This window comes from Arachis stenosperma, chromosome 5, assembly GCF_014773155.1.
Source record: "Arachis stenosperma cultivar V10309 chromosome 5, arast.V10309.gnm1.PFL2, whole genome shotgun sequence".
NCBI lineage: Eukaryota > Viridiplantae > Streptophyta > Magnoliopsida > Fabales > Fabaceae > Arachis > Arachis stenosperma.
In genome coordinates, this window is record NC_080381.1 from 121,810,806 (window position 1) to 121,837,421 (window position 26,616).

General features: G+C 29.7%; 5 protein-coding genes across 6 annotated transcripts; 3 read left to right on the top strand and 2 right to left on the bottom strand.

The window, feature by feature from the left end:
- The first annotated feature begins 930 nt into the window (after positions 1-930).
- LOC130979105 (serpin-ZX-like) lies at positions 931-5,776 on the top strand. The gene is made up of 3 exons (XM_057902464.1): positions 931-2,213; positions 2,948-3,334; positions 5,167-5,776. The coding sequence occupies exons 1-3, from the start codon at positions 1,743-1,745 to the stop codon at positions 5,581-5,583; spliced, it is 1,275 nt and encodes a 424-aa protein (XP_057758447.1). The 5' UTR covers positions 931-1,742; the 3' UTR covers positions 5,584-5,776.
- Positions 5,777-7,920: 2,144 nt separating this feature from the next.
- LOC130979108 (uncharacterized) lies at positions 7,921-12,298 on the top strand. Of its 2 annotated transcripts, none has more exons than XM_057902466.1 (14): positions 7,921-8,007; positions 8,624-8,679; positions 8,835-9,009; positions 9,214-9,315; positions 9,422-9,493; positions 9,708-9,824; positions 9,921-9,998; positions 10,085-10,147; positions 10,254-10,350; positions 10,475-10,553; positions 10,632-10,843; positions 11,428-11,573; positions 11,730-11,852; positions 11,941-12,298. In XM_057902466.1, the coding sequence occupies exons 1-14, from the start codon at positions 7,921-7,923 to the stop codon at positions 12,094-12,096; spliced, it is 1,563 nt and encodes a 520-aa protein (XP_057758449.1). In that variant the 3' UTR covers positions 12,097-12,298. The 2 variants fall into 2 exon arrangements, with proteins under 2 accessions (XP_057758449.1, XP_057758450.1); XM_057902467.1 differs by having other exon boundaries at positions 11,431-11,573.
- A 957-nt stretch (positions 12,299-13,255) lies between these two features.
- Positions 13,256-15,425, top strand: LOC130981769 (senescence/dehydration-associated protein At4g35985, chloroplastic-like). The gene is made up of 6 exons (XM_057905460.1): positions 13,256-13,586; positions 13,677-14,027; positions 14,289-14,404; positions 14,493-14,659; positions 14,776-14,860; positions 15,115-15,425. The coding sequence occupies exons 1-6, from the start codon at positions 13,335-13,337 to the stop codon at positions 15,287-15,289; spliced, it is 1,146 nt and encodes a 381-aa protein (XP_057761443.1). The 5' UTR covers positions 13,256-13,334; the 3' UTR covers positions 15,290-15,425.
- A 128-nt stretch (positions 15,426-15,553) lies between these two features.
- LOC130981770 (proteasome subunit beta type-7-B) lies at positions 15,554-19,164 on the bottom strand. The gene is made up of 8 exons (XM_057905461.1): positions 18,890-19,164; positions 18,275-18,416; positions 17,734-17,830; positions 17,584-17,653; positions 17,379-17,483; positions 16,575-16,673; positions 16,394-16,481; positions 15,554-15,907 (listed from the first exon to the last, which is right to left on the bottom strand). The coding sequence occupies exons 1-8, from the start codon at positions 19,031-19,033 to the stop codon at positions 15,831-15,833; spliced, it is 822 nt and encodes a 273-aa protein (XP_057761444.1). The 5' UTR covers positions 19,034-19,164; the 3' UTR covers positions 15,554-15,830.
- Positions 19,165-19,789: 625 nt separating this feature from the next.
- LOC130981279 (uncharacterized) lies at positions 19,790-20,971 on the bottom strand. The gene has a single exon (XM_057904881.1). The coding sequence runs from the start codon at positions 20,969-20,971 to the stop codon at positions 19,790-19,792; it is 1,182 nt and encodes a 393-aa protein (XP_057760864.1).
- Between the last annotated feature and the right edge of the window lie 5,645 nt (positions 20,972-26,616).

Here is a 26,616-nt window from a genome sequence, read left to right on the forward strand (position 1 = left end):
GGCAATAGTGAGTATAACCCAAATAGTTGCATATTTAATTACTGAATCAACACTTTTAATCTGTGGTTTTCCAAAGCAACTACCTATCTTTATAACATTTGACCTCACCAAAAGCGAATCATTTGATAATAAAGACTTATTTAAAACCAAGATCAGTGCTATTTGACGGAGGATCTACAAGATCCCAAGTTCTTGTTTTGTATAAAGCATCAAATTCATGAATCATAACATTTTGTTAGCGTGACATTTCAAGAACTTTTTTAATAGAATAAAAAAATTTTTGCAAAAATTTTGGATCAGGAATAGAATGTGATAAAGGATGGTAAAGATATTGGTTTAGAGGATGCAGACTTAAATTTTGTAGCCATAGAGTATATATTTGTAGTATTAGTATTTGTGTGATTGAACGGTAATAAGTTGATTTCTATTCCTGAGATCATAGTTATCAGAACCGAACCGGTGATCGACCCGGTCAGGTTACTGGGTCACTAGGTCACTGGTTCAACCGGTGGGTCACTGGTCGAACCGGTCAACCCAGTATAATTAAATAATTATATCAAATTTAATTATTTTTTTATTATAAGTAATTTTATTTTATTTTTATAAAAATAATTATTATTTTCAAATTTTAATACTTTATTAATTAGTTTATATTTATTTTATTATTATGTTATTATAGGTAAAAACTCACATACAATTGTTTTCATGTGAAGTTGATATTTAAGAATCATCAGATGATTTGACAAGTTTGACTAAATATCATCTAACAATTTTCAACTATCAACTTTATATAAAAATAACTGCATATGAGTCTTTATCTATTATTGTATAATTTATTAAAAAAGTTACAAAAGAAATATAATTTATTAAAAAAATAATATTAATAGATATCATATAATCATGAAAAAAATAAATTGTGATTAATAAAATTTTTTTATTTATCTTTTTAATTTGTATATATTTAATAAAATTTATAGTTAAATAAAATATAATTGATTTAAAATTAAGTGATTTTATAATTAAAATAAATTGAATATAAATAAAATAAAAGATTACTATAATATATTGAAATTTGTCCATAAAATTACAAAAGACATTGCAGCTGGGTGGTGGAGTCGTTCTCGTTGCATTCTAAACTCCAGGGTTCGAAACCCATGGTGGCCATTTTGGAAAAATTTTCAAAATTCATAAGCCATGACACTTGGCAAGACATGGAGCATATGGAGTACGGTGGAACGCAGGTGCGCCGATGCGTCATAAGTTTCCCTTCAACTGCCACCCACACGGTTCGGTCCGGTTCGGTTTTCACCGGTTCATTCCGGATTTGACCGGTTCATACCGGTTCTTTGCCTTGAACAGTCCTAAACTTGGACCGGACCGGTATGAGGTCCGGTTCACCGGTTTTCCGGTCGAACCGGCCAGTCCGGTCCGGTTTTGACAACTATGCCTGAGATACCTGTGACAAAAAATTAATATAAATTAAAACAAAATTAATTTATTTATTTTAATTAAATTAAATAATTAATATAATTAATTGGTTATATTTATAATTAATATAGTTAAATAAAATATTAAATTAGTTGATCTTTATCTCAATCAAATTAAATAAACGATTAATAATAATAGATTCTAACAACTGACAAAGCAAATCGACGCACTAAAATAGGGATTTTGTTTCGCTGCCTATATATATACATAGACTAGAGAATCAACTATGCATCATCATTGATTAGTTTCACAAAATGATGACAAGGAAAAGGAAATCACTCTCCAACTCTGCTCCCGACGAGGCTGCCGCCGCCGCCCCTGACGCCAACGATGGTGAAAAAGCAACGTCCGCTCCGGTGATCACTCCTGAATTCAGGCTTGCAAATCACTTGCTACTCTCCAAAAAAAGCGGCGGTTACAAGAACGTTGCTTTTTCGCCTTTGTGCATCAAACTCCTTCTTAGCATAGTCGCCGCCGGATCCAACGGCGCGATTTGTGACGAACTCCTCTCGTTTCTCCGATCAGAATCCATCAACGATCTCAACTCTGTGGCAACTCAGCTCTTGTCCTCCGTGCTTGTCGACCCTTCTTCGAGTGGCGGACCTCTCCTCTCTTACGCGAATGGTGTTTGGGTTGACAAAAACCTATCTCTAAAGCTTTCCTTCTCACAAATTTTGGAGAATATTTACAAATCCACCTTAACTTCACTTGATTTCACAAACAAGGTAAATTTTTAGTAGGATTGGAGGACTAATTTTTTCTATAATAATATTTTTTTAACAATGATATGATATGTAAATTAAAAATCAGTTACCTGCCTAAAATATATTTTTAAATATAAATATAAATATATATTTAAAATAAATTAAATAATATATATTTATATATAAATTTATAATAATTCATTTAAAAGTTGATCTTTTATGCGTATATTGTTTTTGTGAAATATTATTATCTTATAATAAAATTGTTAAAAATTTATTTTATCCATCACTTATATTAAAATTTCAACCATGCTGATTAAAATTCGTCATTAAACAAATTAGTTATATAAAATATATATTAAAAATATAAAATACATATGTTAAGTTAAAAGAGTATTAAGATTAAACTCATTTTAATATTTGATTTGATTGCTAAATAACGCAAAAATCCAGGACAAATTAATATGCCAATCACTTAAATATCACAATTTTATGTTTGACCCTCTTAATTAGATCATATTTAATCGGGTTATGTTAGGTAACTAATGACTTTTTAAAAAAAATGAATAAAAGACCTTAAATTTGATTATTATTAAATATTAATTATTCATATCATTAATTAAATTTAAAATTAATTTATTTTTTTAATTCTATTGTTCACATTATTTAGTAATATTTTGTCTACTTGTACTTTTTCTATTAGATATCTATAATTTTTTTTTAAAAAACTAGTTTATTTGATGGTGACTTGAAAGGGTGAAGTAGCGAAGGAGATTAACTCATGGGCTGAAAGAGAGACCAAAGGCGTTATTAACAACATCATTGATCCTGATTCAATCCAATTGAAGGACGTGATCATGGCTAACACACTCTACTTCAAAGGATTATGGAGAGACAGCGGCACCTTCAGAAAAATGGATACACGGGATGGTGACTTTCATCTCTTAGATGGGGGTGGCTCAGTGAAGGTTCCCTTCATGGATGGAAGTCACCACTATTACGCCATTGCTCATCATTATCAAGATTTCAAAGTCCTAAGTCTTAATTACAGGGAAGCCAGAGAAAATGTCCCCAAAAGGAGGTATACCATGCACATTTTTCTTCCTGATGAAATCAACGGCTTGCCGGCTTTGGTCCAAAAGGTATGTAGGTAATAATCATGTGAGTAAATATTCTTTTTGGATTTTCGACCGAATTTGAATCTTCTAAGTTTTTATTTTAGAAGGTAAAGTGTGATCTTTTATTTTTAAATATTTTCTCTCTCATATTTTCTCTTAGTCTCACTTATGAAATAAATGATAAGAGATTACATTTTACTATTTAAAGTGAAATTCAAAATTTAAATGATTCAAATTCTTCTGTACTTATTACAAAGACTATCTTTCACAATTCAAAAATTCTTAATTAATTTTTTTAATCATTGAAGTAATTAGTCTAAATGATTTTTAATCATACGAATAATATTAGAAAAAGTAATTTCTGTAAATAATAATCTGTGTTATGGACAATTTAAATTAATTATTTGAATAATTAGAAATAGAATAAAAAAATTGAATTATTGTTAAAGATAATTTTGTCTTAGACAAATGGTTAAGAATTGAAAAAAATATTTACTCTAACTATTTAGAGTGTTGACCATTTTAATCACATAAAATGTTAAGTAGTTCCATTAAATGTTTTAGAAATTTTGTTAAACATTATTCAATCTTTTATTATTAGAGATGACAGTTAGTTTATTCTTACCAATTTTGACACACATAGCTACCAATACTTCTATTTGCATTCATATGGCAAGGGAAGGAAATAAATTTTAAAGAGCAATTAATTTTTTATGCCAAAATTATGTGTTTGCTATTTAACCGAAGGAATTTTGATAAGTTTCATTACCTAAAATAGGTTTTTTTTTTATAAATGTATCCAAGAATGATTTTTTTAATCGCTATTTAATGTTTTTTTATTTGACATAATAATGTTTGTTTGAATCCTTTAACAAAAGAGTATTACTAAAACAAAAGTTACGAAACGTTTAGGGAAAAAAATTCTGTGAATCTGAAATTTATACCAACTAGTAATTGTGGCTGATATTTGTTGTTTCTTCATACTTATCCTAAAAGTTAATAGAAAATATTTGTTTGTTTTCCCTGAAAAAAATTTAAGAGATGATATACATGCGTTTGTTTGTTCTTTTTAATGTAGCCTTAGAAGATTCTTTATTTGTATGCTCTTTTTAATATAGCCTTAGAAAATTCTTTGTTAGTGAATAATTAAGAGTTCTTTTTTCTAAAAATAATTTATAAGGAAAAGTTAAATATTATTGTTGTTCTTAAATATATTATTAATTTTGATAAATATAATTATAACATATTTTCAATATCAAAAATACTATTTACACAAAAAAATTAATCATTAAATAAATTATCATATATTTGTCTATTAATCATATTACTTATATATAAAAATTAACTATACCAAATTTGCTATTCATATATGTATGATACACGTTAAAATATAATATACACATTAAAAATGAGTTAAATAATATATATACTTAAATACAAATATAGGATAATCAATATGCTGAATAATTTTAGTATGTATATACAATATTTTTTATTTGTATATATATGTATGAATATTTTTATTATTTTTAATATATATTTTATATTTTAATATGTATTATATATGAATAATTAATTTAATAGCTAGACTTTTAGCTAATAATATTATTATTATTTTATATGTTGTCATAATTGAAAAAAAATAAAAATTTTCGTGTGTACATATGAATCATACTTGGTTTATTAAAAAAAAATCAACTACAAAATAAATTATTTGTATAGAATATATGTTGGGATATAAAATATATATTAAAAATAAGTTAAATAACATATATATTATATACAGATATATGATAATTGATTTTATAGTTATTTTTTTTTTGTGTGATATAACATTTTTGTATATATATATATAGGTGTGTACTGAATCTGAATCTCTTGCAAAGATGCTCCCGAGCGATCATAAAATATTAGGCATGTTAAAGATCCCAAGATTTAAGTTATCTTTCAAGGTTGAGGCTTCTCCAATGTTAAAGGAGATGGGTTTGGTGTTACCATTCATGGAAGGAGCTTTCACTGAAATTGTGGAAGAGAGAGCTGCGTATATTTCCGACATTATCCAGAAATGCATCATTGAAGTGAACGAAGAAGGGACTAAAGCTGTTGCAGCTGCAAGGGCGCAATTACCTACGACTTCATCAGGAAGAACAACGAAGAAGCCTCCTCCTCGTTTTAACTTTATTGCAGACCATCCATTCTTGTTTCTGATCAGAGAAAAGTATACTGGAACTGTTCTCTTTGTTGGTCAAGTGCTCAATCCTCTTGATGGTTGATGCCATTGGTTATCAATATACCAAAAAACTCAAGTTACTAGGTTGCTGATTTATTAAGCGAAGATGAGTTATTGGTCGAACTGTATGATATGAAGACGAATATTGTTCGTTAAGGAGTGAATTTTTGTTCGATGCAAATGCTTAATTGACTAGCTTATTGGTATTTATTTAAATAGGCTAATTTGAATCCATTTTGATAGGTATGGTTTATATTTTTTGTTACTTTTTGTATATGGCTTAATAATATAGACCGCTGATTTAATTTCTAAAAATGTCTCTTTTGATCAGAATTTTTAATTGTCAATAATTAGAAATAATATTTTTTCAACCGTACTAAGTATATGCTAAAATTAATCACTCGAACTGTATGCATATACTTGAGTTATTAATATAAAATATATATTAAAATATAAAATAAATAATATATATATTTATATATAAATACATAATAATTAATTTCTTTTTGTGTACACAGTTTTTTGTTTACCAATATAAAATGAAAGAGAATGGAACACTCTTTTTATTACGGAAAGCACTAATTAATAAAAGAAAGTAGAGTTTTGTAAGGTTTGTGCATGCATTGCATGCAAAGCAATAACCTAATCATAGATCCATGAATTAAGGCCATAAAAAAGCTTTAATCTAAAAAAGACATGAAATGAAAAATTAATTTAGAATTTCTTTTCATGGTGATAATAAAACTTGTTTGTACTAATATTAAGAGGTAAGCTAAATGATTATGTTTATTATCTAACAAGAAAATATTTTCATTGGCTTTATGGTCAAAATGATTTTTCACAATGTTTACATATACATCAATTTTATTGTTTGACGTCTCAAATTTTTTTGGTAAAAACTCAAATGCAATGCCTTTATTTAAAATTGATAGTTGAGAATCATTATATAATTTAATAAATTTGACTAAATTATTGTTTAATAATTTTTAACTATTATTTTTACAAGAAAACTATTTCATGTGAGTTTTTATCATTTTTTTTATTTATTGTATACAGTATCTCCCCACACTTAACAGACCAAAAATTAATTCGTTGCGAATTTAAAATTCATTTAAGGGTCTATCATTAGCCTATAAAATTATCTAACACCTCTTGAAAGATACAATATTGGTCAAATTTTTTGAAATAAATAAAAAAATTATTTATTTCCAAAAATAAATTATTTCATCTTTAATCTCTGAAATATATATTTTTTGTGGTGTTTGAAGCAAGTTTGCTTAATGCAACGGCAAACTTGCTAAATGCTAATTAAAATCAGACGTGTATGTTTATTTAAAATTTTAAATAATTCTTTTCGTATTAATTTTAAAATAATTAAAAAAATATGAATACATTTATTTAAATTAAAAAGTTTAAAATAATAAGAGTGTTTTATTTATAATTTTTTAATTTAAAAATAATATGATTACATTAATTTTTTAATTTAAAATTGTCGATTTTAAACCATTTATTTTTTTAAAACCGAATAAACATAATTTTATTTTTATCAAATTAAATTAAATTATGTGAATTAAATGAAAAATAAAAATGCACCAATACCATCTAAATGATAAGAAAATAGGAACAAGTTTGGACGAATTTATTAGTTTCAATGAAATTGGTGGATGCCATGGGCGAACTTTCCTTAATAAAATATGCAAGTCCAGGGTTGCAGTGGGCAAACTTGTTTCAACTAAAAAAAATATATTTCGAAAAATAAAAATAAAAATATTTATTTTGGAAAATAAATAATTTTTTTAATTTATTTCAGAAAATTTTCCTACAATATTGAATCAAGTTAGTTTGATAATGTGTCATATGTTAATTCGTGTTATTAATTTATTATTTAACGGACCAAAGACTAATGAAATGTTGATCTTTCCAAGACTATTAATTCATGTATGAGACTTGAGAGAACCATTTTGATTATTAACCATTAAAAAGCTTGCTCAAACAATAGATAGTCATTGTGACTGTTATTCTTTTTGTTATATATATATACATATATATAATATTGATGTATAAAATAGTTGATAATACGTATAACTAAAAATAACCACCAATCCAACGGCCACTTCCCCTGTTCTCTATTTTAGGTGTGTGTGTGTCTCTCTCACTAATAATCAGAGACATAGAATGGAGAGAGAAAGAAAGAGAGGTTGTGTTGATTTGTGTGGTGAAAATGGAATAAAGAAAATGGGGTCAGCTAGATCAATGAAATATTCTAGCTTGTCTTGTGTTTGAGTCAGAGAGTTTCAAAGGAAGAAAAGGAGGAAGAGAAAGAGAAAAAGAAAGACAAAGAAGAAAAAGAAGAAAAAGAAAAAGGATCATTGTAATATCAATGACTTTATTAGAGTATTTCGATTTGTTTCTCTTCTCTGCCTGTAGATACCTCTCCTATCCTTTCGCCATTTACGTTCATTATCAGGTTTTCACATTTCACTCTTCTTTTTTGGTGATTCAAGTAATGCTTTTTTATTTTCCTCCAATTGGAAAACAAATTTTAACATTCAACTCCTTTTAGAAAATACATGAAATTTCCTTGGTAAAATGAGCATTGCCTTCTTTTCTTCCTGAAAATTTGATTACTTTGATTATTTCATTTACTATATCATATGATGAGTTGTGTTGTCCCTTTTTGGAGATGCTACATGGACATTTTTTTTGTGGGGTAATTTTTAGAAAATGCATGAATTTGTGTTAAGTTCATGGCTTGTGAAGCATGTTAATTGCTTTGAAGTATTTAGCATCTAGGAATATGTACTTCATAGTTGATACTTGGGGGCCAAGCAATGTGTCAATATAGTAATTGTCAACCAATACGAGTGTTGGCATGATGGTAAAGACGCGCAATGACCTTAGAAACCCGAATAGTTGGGAGATACCTTTCGAAAATTCGAGAGCATAAAGCATGGATTTGTCTTATCCTCACTATGGTACTCAGTTCTAGCATAGTTATAGAAAGGAATTTCCCCCTTTAGAGAATTGAAAATCTATCTTGATAACATGTCATAAAAACATAAACACTTGTGTTTGCTCTGCAGGGATGTTTAATTTCCTTAGTTCTTGCTATTGGATGGGCCCTTGCTGCTCATATCAGGTACTCGTTTAATGCGTGCTCCAGAAACATCTACAATCGCCTACTCTTTTGTTTTTATAATATTTTTGGAACATACATTAAATGTACTATAGAAGCATGAAAATACTATTATGATGATACAAAGAAACTTACATGAGATTTTTTTGGCATATCAGGAACAAAGAGAGAAAAAGAATAAAGAGAAGTATGGATAAGGGTAATAGTTTTGCTTTCCTTTGTCATGATATCAATCAACTTGAGCATTCCAATCAGGTTAATCTGCCAAGAGTGACAGTAATTATGCCCTTAAAAGGGTTTGGAGAGCACAATCTCCACAACTGGAGGAGTCAGGTATAAAAGACTAGTTCTGAAACAATTCATATATGCCAAATTTCTATCAAGATTGAAATTAGTATAGTGCATAATCAAACAACTTTTATTTGTGTATAATCATGAATTACATTGTTCTATAAGTTTGTAGAAAGTATATCAAACTATTTTCATTTTGAATATGCAAGTTTTTATATATGATTATTGTTTCTGTTACATGTGCAGTTAACATCACTTTATGGTGGCCCTCTAGAATTTCTGTTAGTGGTAGAAAGTAGAGACGACCCTGCTTACAATGCTGTATCAGAACTGATATCGGAATTTGGGGTACAACTAAAAACTTCATCTTGAGGCTTTTCCCTTTTGATCATCAAAGTGGGCTTGATTCTATTAATTTGTTCCCCTTGTACTGATAATCAATTGGTATATGCAGAGTGCTATTGATGCTAAGGTTATTGTAGCTGGTTTGTCAACAACTTGTAGTCAAAAGATTCATAATCAGTTGGTATGAGATTTTTTCTTAATTTCACTTGTCTAGCATATTTGAATGCAAAGTAGGACCTTGTTATACATTTGAACTTCACTTTTTTCATCTTTGATTCTGAATTCGCTCTAAATGAATACTTGTTGTAAGTTAATCACCACAAACAGCAATTTATGTACCAAAACAAACCACAAATCAAATTCACTAAAATTGCATAGTATTGGAACCTGGGCAGGTTGGAGTGGAGAAAATGCACAAGGACAGCAAGTATGTATTGTTCTTGGATGATGATGTTAGGCTTCATCCTGGAACTATTGGAAGCCTAACTTATGAAATGGAAAAGAATCCTGAGGTATATAATTTACATGATTCTGTTTCCCTATTTTAACAATCAGATCATTTCTATGGTTACATGTGTTTAGAATTTTACTATTTTCATGCTTAATAGATATTTATTCAAACCGGATACCCTCTTGATTTACCATCTGGAAGTTTAGGAAGTTACTGCATCTATGAATACCATATGGTACACAACTACCCTCTTGCTTTTTTATTTATTAGAATCTATGTTTATAAGTCTGCATAATATGTTTCTTCACATTTTTTTTCCAGCCTTGTTCAATGGGATTTGCCACAGGTGGAAAAACATTCTTTCTTTGGGGAGGATGCATGATGGCAAGTAGCTTCTACTTTTTATTGTAGTTGCCACACAAAAGAATATGATTAATGTCTTAAAAACTTAAAATTTAATCAATTCTAAGTATATTCAATTTTCCTCTAGATGCATGCTGTGGACTTTAGGAAAGACAATTATGGCGTAGTCTCCAGTCTTCGATACGGTGGATATTCTGATGACATGACTCTTTCGGCCGTAGCTGGTATACCTTTTGTATCTAGATACATTAACTTTTATCAATGTGATAGTTGTTCTCAAACCTTGAATAGAGGGACTAATGGCTACCATGCATGTTGTGTTTATGGCCATACTATTGTCAAATTCAGGGGCTCACAAGAAGCTAGTTTCTTCTCCCCCAGTTGCTGTCTTTCCTCATCCCCTTGCAACTGATCTTAATTTTGCAAGGTTTGTTGTGACAATTAATGTTTTTTTTTTCTTTCTTCATATATTCTATGATGGTAACTATTTTAAAATTGTATGCAGGTATTGGAACTATTTGAGAAAACAAACATTTGTTTTGGAGTCATACACGTTCAAAGTGAATCAGATAATGAACCGTGCATTATTTGTTGTGCACTGCTATTTGTCATGGGGATTTGTAGCACCATTTTTTATGGCAGTGGTTCATGTTGTGGCAGCACTTAGACTTTACATGAATGGCCAATCAATTGAAGAAAATACCTATGTTTATGGGGGTGAGAACACTTTCTTTCCCTTTTAGGTAGGTTGTTTGTGAATGTGTCAGAACTCTCCTGATAAGGATCTTTCATGCTATATATCTATTTTAACCTATTCACAAATTGAACAATGACAAGTGCATTTTTATTTTCTCTCTAAGAAGGGGAACCTTGGAGCAACGGTTGAGTTGTCTCCATGTGACCTCAAGGTCACGGGTTCAAGCCGTGGAAACAACCACTGATGTAATTATCAGGTTAGGTTGCGTACATTACACCTTTTGAGTGGAATGCTTGTGCACCTGGTTGCCCTTAAGAAAGAGTAATTTAAAATTAAAAGTTTGCACTCATAACATGGAGTTAGGTATAAAGAACTTGATCTAAGTTTGCAGTACACATTGATTGTGTGAGGTTTTAAGAGAAAGAAAGAGAAATTAGGTATGGCAGTTTACTGTAATATTTTATAGTGTATTATTTATGTTCTTCCTTATTTATATTCCATTTTTACTAATGAAAGCATTCATGAAAACACAAAGTATGCAAAAAAGGATGAAAAATTTTTCCCTCAGAAAACTCAAGCATTCTAACGGCTTGTGTTTCCTTAGGAGTAAGATTGGTGGGCTTGCTGGCAGGATGCACTCTTCTTGCCCTTTTTTCAATGTGGAACTTGACAAGGATAGAAGTTAGACTTTGCAATATATTGTCCCCAGAAGCACCCCCACTTCATCTAGGTTCCTATAACTGGTGTCTTGTAAGTATTCATTTCTCCAAACTTACTTTATCATCATAGGATAGAGAGTATCAGAGGTGATGATTAGATGATAAGTACAAAAGAACAAAATGCTAGAGTCCGAAGCTTCCTAAAAATACCAAAGTAATGATAACAATTCTTTGGAATGTTGAACAGGTGTTCCTAGCAATGTTGGTAGGTAACTTCCTATACACTATTTGCGCCATTCGCTCTCACTTCTCTCAATCTATCAATTGGTCTGGCATCAGATACTATTTGAAAGATGGTAAAGTCAGCAGGGTAAGTTGGTCGAATTTTATATGCTAATTTCACCAACCATCATATCTTAATTATGTTATTAATTATGATTTTGTTGTATAATGTTCAGATTGAGAGAACTCAAGGAACACAGGATATGCACCCAGTTTTCACAGACTTGGCAAGAAAATACTTGTATGGCAAGAAAGAGTTGGCTTATAAAGGCTCACATGCCAATAATCATAATAAGGGAAAGAAGAGGCGCCAAACAAAGAAATATCACTAACTATTTATATATATAGAACTATGCTTCATGCAGCATGCAAGTCACTGTCTAGGTAGCTATACTAATACTATAGTGTGTCTCTGCCCCAGTTTTTTGAGGCATGATGGGGCAGATTGATCTTGAAAACAAGAGATTTTTGGTAGATCAATATTGTTATTATTTATTTTAGTTATTCATCATTGTTTAGAATCCTTGTTACGAAAAAAATGATTATTCAGCTCATGGGGGGCCTGATTTCTTGTAAATCTAACAATTCTATTCTGTATTTTTGTATTTTTGAAAGAAAAATTAGAAAATAAAGCATAAATATGTATCTTGTTTCTTTCAGTAGCACCAAAAGGATTATGTGTATGGCTCTATAAATAAAATACACCAATCTTGAAGAATGTATTCGAGCTTTATGATTTATCATTCAGATTTGGCGTTATGGTTAGCAAGTGTTTTGGTGCAAGTGGTTTAAACTGGCTCAATTTCAGAACTGTTGTACATTTTTCCTCTTTAGTTTTGCTGCATTTGTGAATCTGATCAAGCGATCATACATTCAGCTCTCCAGGAATCTGATATATAGACTTTAGAAAATAGGAAGTTCTAATGTTTTGCTGTTTCCATTTTTTAGTTTGTTTAAATTATGTACTTTATCTCAAGAAAACTGCTTTATTTTATTAAGGAAAAAAGAAAATCCAAATAATAACCATAAGAGTTAAGACAAGAATCTATCATTAACATTTACTACAATTGAAGTAAAGTATTCCTCAAAAATGAACTAAAAAAAGATTCTCCAGAAAAAAAAAATTATAGTTGCTATTATGCAACAATCATAGAAGAGAAATAGAGAAAAGAAAGAAGAATTAGGAATTCAATCTACCAGTTTAGATAGAATTCACATCCAAATAGACCAAAAGAATCATGCAGAGAAAAGAATGGTGCAGAGAAAAGAATCATGCAGTTATATAAATATATAATAAAGTATCTGCTTTCACACTTGGAGTGCAAGTTGTGATGCTGCTGCAGATTATTCAACAACAAACATGCTCAATATTCTTTTTTTTTTTCCCTCATATATTCCACTCAAAGCCACATTAACTTAACACCGAATTATTCTTTCAAGAACAGAATAAAGCAATGAACAAAAGAATCCAATATCAGCAACAATAAGAACTTGTCCTTATGCTTCTTATCTCCATTAACATTCCAAAATTGGTCCCAAGAAACACAAACACAAAGCACAAAAATCAAAGATGGGTTGCAATGGCTCAAAATCTTATGAACCAGAACCTTATTCCAGAGAAACCTCCATGGCTCCTTCAGGTTATTCTGAACAATTCTCATCAAGGCCTAAAACCAAGGGCCTCACACATGAAATCTTGATGCAGATCCCAGTATGCAGAGTTCATCTGATGGATGAAGGAGAAGCTCTTGAGCTGGCTCAAGGCCAGTTTATGATCATCAAAATCATGGATGATAGTGTGTCTCTAGCCACCATCATAAGAGTAAGCTCTGTGCCCAAATTTCGACAGAAGTACTAAAACAACCACAATACGTTCATAAGATTGTTCAATACTTGTATTTGTGCAATATAGGTTGGAAATGAACTTCAGTGGCCTTTGACGAAAGACGAGCCGGTGGTGAAGATGGATGCACTCCATTACCTATTCACCTTGCCTGTGAAAGATGGTGGTGAGCCCCTCAGCTATGGAGTAACTTTTCCGGAGCAGTGCCTTGGGAGTATGGAGTCCCTGGATTCTTTTTTGAAGGAGCACTCTTGCTTTTCTGGATTGAAATGGAGTAAGGAGAAGAATGGTGATCTTGATTGGAAGGAGTTTGCTCCAAAAGTTGAAGATTACAATCACTTTCTTGCCAAGGCAATTGCTGGAGGGACTGGTCAGATTGTTAAGGGTATCTTCATGTGCAGTAATGCTTACACCAACCAGGTTTACAAATATTATTAGTTGCTATAAAATTTTTTGTTTTCGCCCTTGAATCATGTTGGATATCTGATTAACATCCCTTCTTAGATGTTCAAATAACATGACTTGTTCTTACAATATTGAGACTATGAATTGATAACATGGACTATGAACTGTAGCTAGAAAATCTAAAGTTGCTCCCTAGACAATTATTTCTTCTTGCTAGAAAGAAAATCTTAGTTTATATGCCACTAATTTTGTAGATATAATTTTCTTGAAAATCAGGTCCACAAAGGAGGAGAAAGCATCCTAAGCAGTGGTGGAGATAAGAGAAATGGTGGCATGAGCATCAAGTCTGATGATGGAACAAAGAATGGGAAGATGAATGAAAACCTTAAACGGTATTCAAAACATTACATTCAACATTTACACAACAAAGATAGTGAGGAGACTAATTAATTATATTACCTTTGCTTTGCAATAATATAGGGTGAGAAAACTGTCGAATATGACAGAAAAGTTAAGCAAATCAGTGCTTGATGGAGTTGGAATAATGAGTGGATCAGTGATGGCACCAGTCGTCAAATCGCAACCTGGACAAGCGTTTCTCAGGATGCTTCCTGGAGAAGTTTTGTTGGCCTCCCTTGATGCAGTCAGTAAGTAATATAAAACATTACTTTACCTTTAAGACTATCTATAACATAGTAGCATCATTCTTATTTGTAAGAATAAGTAGCATCAATTTGATTTATGGTTTCTTGTAATGTTGCAGACAAAGTTTTTGAAGCAGCTGAAGCTGCTGAAAAACAGACTCTTTCTGCCACCTCCCAAGCTGCAACCAGAATGGTTTCCAATAGGTAAAAGCCATTGCACCATTACAGTGGTTAATAAGTGAACACTAAGATTTTAATTTAGTTCCTTATTTGTGTTTACACCAATGTCATTATGGATTTAATTTGTTAAAACTAAATCAATAGACATTCATAAAAAATTCAAATCATTGTAAAAAACTACCTAACATATACTAACGCAATAAAGTATTTAAGAAATATTCATTGCTTGCTTATCAAGAAATACACATATAACTTGATGTGGGATCCATGGATAACAGGTATGGAGAAGAAGCAGGTGAGGCTACAGAGCATGTGTTTGCAACTGCAGGACATGCTGCTAACACTGCTTGGAATGTGGCTAAGATACGGAAGGCCATTAATCCAGCTTCATCAGCAGCCACAAAAGGGGCACTGAGGAATGCTGCCAAGACTAATCCAAGTGTTAGATATTAAAATCCAACTATCCTCTTTTGTGTTTGGCGACGGTTAATGCATAATCTTTTTACTTGTACATAGGTGTATTGATTAGCCCTAAGCTTACTTTGCAAGAATCAATTTGATGAAGGAGAAATTCATTGTTTGATAGAACTTGCAAGAAATATTATCTAAAAGTATTATTGAAGTAAAAATAATACCTGTATTCACTTTTTTTAAAAAAAAAAGAAAGAAAAAAAAGGAACTGCTTGCTTACTATGTCATTACCCCTAACCTCGATCATTATTTAATAATGATTAAGTCGTTAACAAATTTTATGTTCCAAATAGCTAATCTTAGCACACACACATTTGCATCGGCTAATCAAATTCATTGTTTAATAGACGTGCGTTCACCATTCAACCCAACTGTTTCAAATGATGAAGTATGATGCAAATAATGTTGGGTAAATACAAAGTCAAAGTAACGCAAAAAAAAGTAGAGATATAAAACATGAAAAACATTCTGTTAGTCTAAGTTCCAGACCAATCAAGAGTAACATTTATTTTAGTAAATGATACTACTCTTCCATAGCATCTCCTGCTTCAATCACTTCCACCTTCTCCTTCAGTGGGGTAATCGTTGTTGCAAGAACCTCTGTACCAGATATAAATATTCTAATCAGATATAATGTATCATCAATATCACATTGGATACACTCATGGTTCATAGAAAGTAGAAACACATAGAAGAAGCATTTTGAATCACTGGTTATGAATCCAAGTGTATCTGCTCAAACACCTCAGCAAGAATTTTACTTTACTTAATAATTTAAAACATTGTAATGCAAGGGTATTGTCCCGAATCACTTGAGGTGTATTTCTTAGTTGGTTTTAGGAGGGAAAAAAGGAAAAGACGGGTTTTGCAGTATGAAGGACAAATCAAGGCCCTCCAAGAAAACCAGCAAACGCCCAAGTGGTTCTTGATTTGTACGAAAAAGATTTGTTACCAAATTTGCAAAATTGTGATATATTAAAAAAATGCGTCAATTACTTGTTTGCAAGATATAGAGTCTGGCAGCAAACGAAATATTATTTAGGTGCTCTCTATTGTAGGAATAAATTAGTAAAGTTTGCTACTAACCAGTCTTTTTCGAGAAGGTAAAGCCCTTTGGATTAACATAAGTTCGAGGATTTGGCTGCATGTGGTTCCTAAGATACTCCTTGTGCCCCTGTGCAGCATAAAATAAGAATTTGCACTTGAGAAGAAAAAAGAAGATTTCCCCTAAAAGACCAACTCATGGCAAATGATCAAGATGCTTTACCTTGGTTATTACACAAACATCAACATTACTTCCACTTCCCAAGTCATTAAACACACCAGCAAGTATTGCCTCACATACTATCTTTATTCCTTCATCCTTCTGTAACATGAAAATGCTCACTAAATCAAAAGCTTTGCAAATTGCAACATAAATTTGATGAAATTTTTAGCAGAGGTAAAAACCACAATTATGGGTAAAAACTTCATTGTATCTGAAGGTAGGTTTCTTTGGATATGGTATATGAACAATAAAAAAGAAGGGGCAGGGATACCTCACCCTGTAATACACTAATTACTTGAAACTATTTTCTGTGATAATAGAATCCTAAAAAATTGTTGCATGGGTAGTAAGACTGAGGCAGGTTGGTCCAGGTAACTAGCAAAGGCTGCCAAGGTCTATGGAAATAAAAACAAATAGCAAAAATCTTCCACATAAGCTTTGTAACTGAGTGCTCTTCTTAGTGGAACTGACATTAGCAAACATAGTCCAAACAACTTTTTTTTTTTTTTGGAGCCGAAGACTAATGAGAAGTCTGAGGGCTTCTGAGGACGAGACAGCTAGAGTTGGAGGATATAAATGGTTCACTTCAGTTCTTCAAACAGGTTTGGGTTTTCTCATATTCAAGATATTAACAGTTCAGTTCTTCAAATCTCATGAATGTTTCAGTTTGTCATGGAAAAACAAACCAAGCCCAGTTATAAATAAATAGAATTCCATATCAGAATATAACCAAATGCAGATGTGTTAATAAGTTGTAAAGCTGCCTTTTGTCACAAATTTCAAAGCCTTAACATGGTCACTTACAGTTAAGCCCTCCTTGAATTTAGACTCAAATACTGACATTGCAGCAAGGGAACCAGAACCCATTGTTGCAAATGGGAGCGTGTCAGTTGATCCATGTGGATATATCTGAAAACCATATAGCAGAAGTCATGAAATATCACACCATATATGCATTTAAAAAAGAAAGTTCAGTATTGAAGATAAAAACTTTTAGCAACAAACTAACCGTGTGCAAATGTGGTCCAGTGACATCAACCCCACCAAGCACTAATGCAGCTGAGACATGACCTTGGTAACTGGACAAAAAGTTCAGTAAGTAAGAACAAGAGTTTAATGCAGAGAGCAAGTTAACTTGAGAGAATATCCAAAACTCAACTTGAAAAGATGTCTCTTTAGAAGGGTCAGTGCTGTAACAACTCTTGATTCTCGACCAGTATGGTAACGATGCAATTGCAGCTGTGAACTAACCATGTCTAGCACAAGAACAAATATCTCATTCTGAGTTGTTCTAAGATATTAATAACAAAACCTAAACAAAGACAATATAACATGGTTTGAATTTTGACATTGAAGTGGCTATAAAATTGTGGACCACAATGGCAGCCTGATACGGCTAATGCATGTTTAGCAAATTATTATGGCTGCATTAGGTGTTGTGGTTCACAATTGAAAAACCAAGCTGTTAAAATAGTAATGGATGTTTTTACCCAAAAAAAAAGTAATGAATTCATGATGCATGAAATAACAGTTGTAACAAGATCCGACAAGCTTGTAGGTGTGATTCATCATGTCTAATATCAATCCTTTACCCGAACTTATCAAAGTCCCCAAACCATGTGCTTGCAACTAAAATGTGCCCAAAAATGCAGGTGTAACAAAAAGAAGAGAAATATTCAGTTTTAGCAAATATGAAATACCAGTTACAGCCTCTGTATCAGCAGCAGTGCCTGCTCCACAGCAATATATGTTTGGTGCCATATAATGAATTTTCTCACAGTTTTTATCAGCAACTATGGGTCCCTCAGTGGCCCTTGTATCTGCTCCAAGAATGACACCATCCTGGTTCAAATTTATTTGTGTGGAGAACTTTAACATTAGAATAGGCTATACAAATAGAAATTCACAATGAAAAAACCAAGTCTTTTCTCACTAAATGGGATGAACCACACAATTCAAGATATATCGTATCCCATCCTCTATCATAAACAATTCAAGCACAGATTCTTAAGTCCATAAATCTTGACTATAGTACTTTACATTCTTATAGTCTCAACAGGTTTGACCTAAACGAACCATTGAGCATACTAACAGGTTTCTATACATCTACGAACGAGTCCATGAAATGATATGAAGAGAAAAATTCCAAACGTGAGTTGAAAGCAATCAATTTTTTTTTCTAAATCTCTGCTAATTACGCTACTTATGAATTGTGATGGCCCAATAACCCCAACTAGAATAACACGAATAAACAATACATAACAGTAATTAAGGGACAGATGAAGAGACTAAGACTTAAAAAAATGAGAAGGCACCTGGAAAATCAAACCGACTATGGTAGTTCCTGTCTTGAGAAAAGACTGAGGCTTAAGACCCTTCTTCTGAAGCATGTCATTCCTTCTGCAGAGATCGAAACTGAAACCCCCCTTCGGAGGAAGATCGATGGTCGACTTAGCCATGTTCTAATTGGAGAAGCAACGACAATACAGAGTAAAGAAGATCTCCGGCGTAGAGGAGTCGAAGACGAACGGTGAATCACAGAGGCAGAGGCTTTAGAAAGTGTGCACAATGGGTTAGAGTTACGCTTATATGAGGAACTGAGGATGTGTTGTGTGCACAAGGGGTTAAAGTAATGTGTTTTTTATTTTTTTTTTTCAAAAAAAAAAAAATATATATATATATATATATATATATATATATATACACTATATATATATATATATATATATATACTAGTGTTAAACCCGTGCGATGCACGGGCTTATATTTAAATTTAATAAGTTAAATTAAAAAGAATATTTTATAATCATATATTTTTTAAATTTAGTATAACACTATCATCATCGTTATATAATAAACGTGTTAAATATGTTGTTTTATCTTTATTCAAAGTAAAATATGAATAGAAGAGTTCAAAGTTTATAATATTCTTGAACCATAAGGAGGGAGATAAAAAAATAAGAACATATATAACTGTAATAATAACATGTTAATTTTACTCTAAATTTTATATCAAAAAGCTAATAAAAATTTATCGACAACCTAGTATCTTACTAACTTCATTAGAAAATCATTGGATGTTGTGCTCCTTGTTACACATTTCATTTCAAATTTGAAAAAAGAGTTATAGATAAATTAGTTATATCTATAGTAAAGATTTGTACAAAAGTGTAAATCATAACATGCTATTAAAATGAAAATAATATTATTCTTACCTAAATATTATTAAAAACCTCTTTGAACACGACATTTGTTGTTGATGACTTTGGATTGCCGTATTCGTTTAGAATTAAAATCCTGAGGCCACTGTGACTCTTAATTCTTGACAAAGCAACATAAAGTTGTCCATGGGTGAACACTGATTTTGGCAAATAAAGCTGTACATGTGATAATGATTGACCCTGACTCATGTTAATGGTCATTGCAAAGCATACTGTTAATGAAAATTGTCTCTGTTGGAACTTAAATGGCAATCCTGAATCTGAAGGGATCAAGTTCATTCTTGGAATGTACACTTTATCTCCAATATTTCTACCGGTCACTACCGTCGCTCCAATTACGTTGCTGCCAAGTTTGTTAACTATTAATCTTGTCCCGTTGCATAAACCTAAAGTCTGGTCTATGTTTCGCAGTAGCATTATAGCGACTCCTGACTTCAAAGTCAACTTGTGATTGAGTAGTCCCGAACATTTGATGTCATTTAGAAACTCTGGTGTGAACCACTCTTGTTTTACATCTTCATTCTCATCAGTTTGACATGTTGTGTCAGAGCTCAAATACTCCTTTTCCATCCCTGGAAAGATTGTCAAGACAAAATTGTTTACCTTCTCGACACTCTTAAGTGTGGGTGCAAGAATTGCTCTACTCTGAAAATACTTGTAATCTGACATGTTTTGCAACAAATTTAGATATGCAAAGTCTACCAAATGAGAGAGAAGATCATCAGTAGTTGTAATCAATAGATCATCTGGAATTTCAACTTCTGATTCCTCACCAACAACAGAGCCAATATTTCCATTTCCAACATCAGGTATCCAATTAGCAAATATCTTCATTTCACCTTCATCTTGATCCGAAGAAGACATTAGAAGCCTCATATTCGTATGCAGTTTCAGAACCTTACAAAATGACCACAGATGGGATGAGTTAATAGCGGATGCTAATATATCGTGTCTACTTCCTTTCGAAATCACCGGAAGTATCTGCCTGAAGTCAGCTCCTAGAACAACAATCTTACCACCAAATGGTTGATGTGTCTTATGTTGATCGGTAACTGACATAAGATTCCTAAGTGTCCGATCAAGTGCTTTAAAACGGCAGTTGTACATTCCCTCGCATACAACATATTGAGAACTCAAAATTGGATCCTGTTTTGGACTTCTCTGATCTCTCCTCATACCACATCATGGCGTCGCAATGCCGACAAAAAATTCTGGGTCACCAATATCTATCACATCTAATAATCACCAAGATAATAAATTGTTTTAGTTATATCTGCAACAAATACTTTATATAAAAATATACCTTTCTTTCACCATGTTAAGTATAAAAATAATATTCATAAAAGATTACCGAAAAATATAATTTATGGATTAAAAAGATGAGATCATATAATACAATTTTATTGTGCCAACTTCAAGATTTAAGTTTTACAATCAATCAATGTTCAAATACAAAAAAATTATAATATATAACCATATCTTAGTTTAAATTTTAAAACTTGAACACTAAACGATAATTTTTTGTTTATAAAAAGCATAACAATAGTAAATAATAAAGTGCTGATATTGCTACTTCTTAAATTACTTGTATTCTCAGCAACATCGAATATGGTTGGGTATTAAATTTGCACATAATCATCTAAAATAGTCGTATTTTCAGTAATATCCTCAACTTCTTGAAAATTTTTTGAAAGATTTGTAGTCAATTCCTTTAAAAATGTTTCTCTTTGTATTAGGTGTCTTTTTTTTTCAGCTATGCACACTTCTTATAATTCTGTAGTATCTAAATTTGAATTATCTAAATTTGAATTAAATGTACTTACTCCTGTAATCATTAGAGATAATATATCAAGTACTTTATATTATAAAAAAAGAAAAATGAATATATGTTAAATGTTGGAATCAGCTGAATTATGAATATATATTATGAAGGTAGTATTAAAGATAAAAGAAGTAAAATATTAGCTTTGTGATAATTACAATCTATCATGCTTATCTTACCATGTCTCTTTTGAAGTAGCATAGTCTTCCTATTCAGTCTTACATCCCTTTGCAATCTAATTCCATTTGTGTACTCCAATGAATCTATAATAATTATTTAGCATATACCAATGATTGTTTTTAATAGACCAATTAAAAAGTTAAATGTTTGGTCTTTAAGTAATAAAAACATATTAACATAGTAACCGGTAGATATTATTTGATGTTTGTTGAAGATGTTGTTGACTTATCTGATGACATGGACTATCATATGCTTCATGTGTGATACCCGAATTACTAATATCACTAATATTGGAACATCATTTTTTTCATCTACAGAGTGTAGATTAGTAGTTGGAGACCTTGATCAATATGGTGTTGGGTTATTACCTAATAAGATAACTCGAGATATTAGTTTTGAACATATTTTTTGTTAAAGTTTATAATTGAATAAATAGTAGGAAAATCAAAATACATAAAGTGCATGTACATTCCCATAAGTAAGTTCCAAAAAAAATAATCCAAAAAAAAATCTGTATTAATGTTATTTGTAATGTTCGACAACACCGATTGAAAATGTACACCATTGGAACTATCACTCGAATTTTCTGTAATTTTTTCATAAACAAATTTAGTAACATATTACGAAGACAATGTAAATTAATAATTTATTACTTGTCAATAGCTAAATAATATATAGAAAATATTGTATTTTATGAGTTTTCATTCGGCCAAAATACTCATGACATGTTAGTTATTTTGTATACCAAATAAAAACTAAATATATAGAACTGACATACTTAAAAATACCAAATAAAAAAATATATTATTCTAACCTAAAAACAAAAATGATAAAATAATTAATTTATTTTTTTATATAAAATCTACGTTGAATTGTGCTTTGCTTTGTATTTTCTTTGTTTTTTAATATTAATTTTCTCTACAATATAATCTTACTTCTCTTTGGACTTCTTGCATCTTTCAATATATACCTAAAAATATCAAATAAATAAATTTTTTAACCAATTAAAAATATATATACATTATACATAATACATTTTTATTATCAAATTTTATATATAATTAAAAAAATAAAGTAGTACACATATGACAGCGTAGTACATGTATGGTGTTTGTTTACTGAGACAAAAATGATAAAAGACATAGTCATACTCATACACAAACACCTATTAAAAATATGTATTTTGTGTCTCTCTAAAATGCTGAAACACTAATTTTTAACTTGAGACACTAATTTTTTTACAATTTTTTTTCATGTATAACTTACCAAATAGAATATGAAATTAGTGTCTTCTTATGTCTATGTAAAATCGCACAGATTTTATTTTGAATGGCTGCTTTAATTTCTTTTTTATTCTCATTTATTTAGTTACGTAAACATATTTTACAGAAAATAATATATATTTTTTTACAAAAGTATCTTTTCTCAAATAAATATAAGTTTAATCTCACGATCAATAAATTTAACTTATAGTTAAAGAGATTGAAAATGAACAACTTATAAGTAAAAAGAGAGAAAAAGATAAAAATACCTCTATTGTTATAATATAAAAAATAACAATGTAAACGAAGTAAATAGAAAAAAAAGTTATAAATGTGACAAATAAAAAAATTTAAATTTAAAAATCAAAACGGTTAAGAAGCCACTTAATTAGGAATTAGTATTAGAGTTTTAAATTTCAAATTTTTAAATAGAATTTTCTAATTAGCTAGTGCAAATTTAAAATTTTTAAATAAATTTTTTTAATTAAACGTTTGTTATTCATTAAGAATATAGAAATTTGTTAATTTAAAAATAATTTTTATTAGTTTCGTCATAAATAGTATCAATCCTATTATTTATCGATAAAAATAAATAAAATTAAATACAATCTAAAAATTAATAACCTTATAAATTACGTAAATTTAGAAAAAATACTTAAAGAGAGAAAAAAAGATGAAAGTATTTCTACTGTGGAGAGACAATCTAAAAAGATAATAATAAAAATTTATAAATGTGGCAAGTAAAAAAATTTAAATTTAAAAATTGAAATGGTTAAAAACTTACTTAATTAGAAATTAGTATTAGAAATTCAAATTTAAAATTTTTAAAATAGAATTTTCTAATTAGCTAGTATAAATTTTAAATTTTTAAATAAAATTTTCTAATCAAACGTCCGTTGTCCATTAGGAATATAGAAATTTGTTAATTTAAAAATAATTTTTTTAGTTTCATCATAAACAGTATTAATTTTATTATACTTTTTCTAAAATTTAAACAGTATTACATTTTTTTAAATTGTATAAATAATTTCACATCTTAATAAGACTGATAATTCTATTTATTTTATTATAATCCTTTGTAATTAGCATAGTAACTTATAAATTATATAAATTTTTAAAAAATGTTCTCAAACCCAATTGCTTACGTAAAAATTCAAAAAAAAAAGTATATTTGAATTTAAATTTAAAATTATAAACATAATACTTTAATTAAAAATTATAATTAGATTTTTTTAAATAAGTACACATTAAAAATTAATAACTAACTTAATTGTATCAACAATAATTCAAAGAAGAAATTTATAATTTTATGACATTAAATATTAAATTAAAAATTATCAGAATATCAACGGTGAGAATCAAATTAAAAATAAAACCACAAGTAATAACCAAAATAACTTCAATTTATATTTAAAAAAATTCTAAATTCCAAACATAAAAATCGAAAAGGACCAAAAGAAAAATAACAACTCAAGAAAAGATAATGTTTCCACCAAAACAAATATATGCTTGGCATTATTCTATTAGATAGACTCTAAAAGAGATTCCAAAACATGTGCATCCAAATTCTCAAGTTTCTTTATCAATCTTGATCTTCTTGTAAGTTGAGGTATCTCCTTTCACCTTCGAATCTTTCGACTCCGAAAATAGTCACTTAGTTGGTGTAATAGCACTTTCCAACAATTCAGATTCATCATTGGCCGCAACTTCAATGGAGAATTCAAGCAACAAATTCTGTACAAAAAATCACGTTAAATTAAAGACTTCTTTCTAACCTTTGATTTTATCTCACTAATATTTTTTAAATAAAATTAAGATCTAATTTTGAGAGAACAAAAAAAAATATTTTTTGAACAAATACCTTAGTACCTTCTACTTTCTCCCTTTCAATGATTAAGAATGTCTTTGAAATTGAAAACAAACCACCGGTGTAGTCAACATCCTAAAATTATAATTAATTATTATTTATAAATTAGATACTACTAATGACCAAGAAAGCAAAAAATAAATTAATTTTTAATAGAAGTACACTTATATATACTCACAATTTGAATAGGATGAGCCTCTTTGAATTTATTTATGAGATCCACATTATTAGTCATCTTCTTAACTTTATAAGAAGGTGAAAAATATGAAATATCATATATTTGAACTTCAACGATGAAGAGAAAGATCTTATCAATTAGGTTGAGTAAAAGTGTAGGTGTATCTGATAGATCTCCTTTTTGCAGAATATTACATAATATATTAATAATAAATAATATAAAAAGTACCAATAAAAATATCTTCACTAATGCTTTTAGAAATAAATATTGGTTAGATCTTACCAATAGGAGTGGATCAAGTATCTCTACAAAGCTCTCTTCTAAAACTTGTTTTGCCTCCTTGTCAAAGACTACATAACATGCACACAGTCAGAATCATCAATGACACTAAGCTTTATTCGATACCTGCTTAAAAAAGAAAACAACATAAGAAAAAGTTAAATATAGACTTATTTAATATCTAATCCAATGTACATAGACTTTAATTTAAATAAATAAATAAATAACCTTGGAGTCATGGATAAAAGGATATTAGTAGAAAACTCGCGTCTTCGTCGAGTCAAACCATCTCAATTGAGTATGGCAATAGAGAATTTCCGTAACTTAACAGTGTCCATAACCATATCACTCATATACGTACACACAAATTGTCGATTGTAGGATTGATGTCAGCAATTTTGTGGATATCAGTCATTGGAATAAGTAGGGAGATTTTGGATATATGTAAAAAAAGGGATTGATGTACTTTAAATTGTGGTACTTTACATCTCTCATAACTTATCCTTTTATAGTTGCATCATAACTAAATTTTATAAAGTTTGGTTGACTTTAATTTAAAATTTAAAAAATAACAAATTAAGTAAAACAACCCAAATTTAAAATTTAAAAATAACAACTTAAATAAATAATAATTTAAAAATTCTAAACTAACATAAATATTTATTTATTGTAATATTAGTATGTAACAACCGAAGAATAATTAACGTAAATTTTTGTAAAACTCTAAATTTCTTTAAAAGAATTTATGTAGCTGCAATTTAAAAAAAAAATCAACAAAATTTTAAAAAATAATGCTAAAAAGAATTAACAGATATTTAAAAAATAGTGTTATAATATAAAAAAGAACAACTTAAGTAAAATCTAAATAAAATTAAAAAAATAACAATTTAAATAAAATAATTTGAAATTTAAAAAATAACAACCTAACTAAAACAACCCAAACAAATAAAATAATTTAAAATTTAAAAAATAACAACCTATGTAAAACAACCCAAACTTAAAATTTGAAAATAACAACCCGAGCAAATAATAATTTATAATTTATAAATATAAATCTAAAAATTTCTAGTCACGACACGTAAGCAAATAAACTCCCAGACTTAACGTATGAGCGCCACGTCAGCAAATTGGCTCCCCATTTGTATTACTACTAGTGTTAAACCCGTGCGATGCACGGACTTATATTTAAATTTGATAAGTTAAATTAAAAATAATATTTTATAATCATATATT

Bases quoted from the DNA above. Each gene is read 5' to 3' on its own strand.
- LOC130979105 (XM_057902464.1), top strand. From the start codon at position 1,743: ATGATGACAAGGAAAAGGAAATCACTCTCCAACTCTGCTCCCGACGAG. The intron at 2,214-2,947 runs GTAAATTTTTAG...GTGACTTGAAAG, and splicing joins CACTTGATTTCACAAACAAG to GGTGAAGTAGCGAAGGAGAT. The intron at 3,335-5,166 runs GTATGTAGGTAA...ATATATATATAG, and splicing joins TGCCGGCTTTGGTCCAAAAG to GTGTGTACTGAATCTGAATC.
- LOC130979108 (XM_057902466.1), top strand. From the start codon at position 7,921: ATGACTTTATTAGAGTATTTCGATTTGTTTCTCTTCTCTGCCTGTAGA. The intron at 8,680-8,834 runs GTACTCGTTTAA...TTGGCATATCAG, and splicing joins GCCCTTGCTGCTCATATCAG to GAACAAAGAGAGAAAAAGAA. The intron at 9,316-9,421 runs GTACAACTAAAA...TGGTATATGCAG, and splicing joins AACTGATATCGGAATTTGGG to AGTGCTATTGATGCTAAGGT.
- LOC130981769 (XM_057905460.1), top strand. From the start codon at position 13,335: ATGGGTTGCAATGGCTCAAAATCTTATGAACCAGAACCTTATTCCAGA. The intron at 13,587-13,676 runs GTAAGCTCTGTG...TGTGCAATATAG, and splicing joins CTCTAGCCACCATCATAAGA to GTTGGAAATGAACTTCAGTG. The intron at 14,660-14,775 runs GTAAGTAATATA...GTAATGTTGCAG, and splicing joins GGCCTCCCTTGATGCAGTCA to ACAAAGTTTTTGAAGCAGCT.
- LOC130981770 (XM_057905461.1), bottom strand. From the start codon at position 19,033: ATGGCTAAGTCGACCATCGATCTTCCTCCGAAGGGGGGTTTCAGTTTC. The intron at 17,831-18,274 runs GTATTTCATATT...TTCTTGTGCTAG, and splicing joins TGATACAGAGGCTGTAACTG to ACATGGTTAGTTCACAGCTG. The intron at 17,654-17,733 runs GTTGAGTTTTGG...CTTTTTGTCCAG, and splicing joins CTAAAGAGACATCTTTTCAA to TTACCAAGGTCATGTCTCAG.
- LOC130981279 (XM_057904881.1), bottom strand. From the start codon at position 20,971: ATGAGGAGAGATCAGAGAAGTCCAAAACAGGATCCAATTTTGAGTTCT.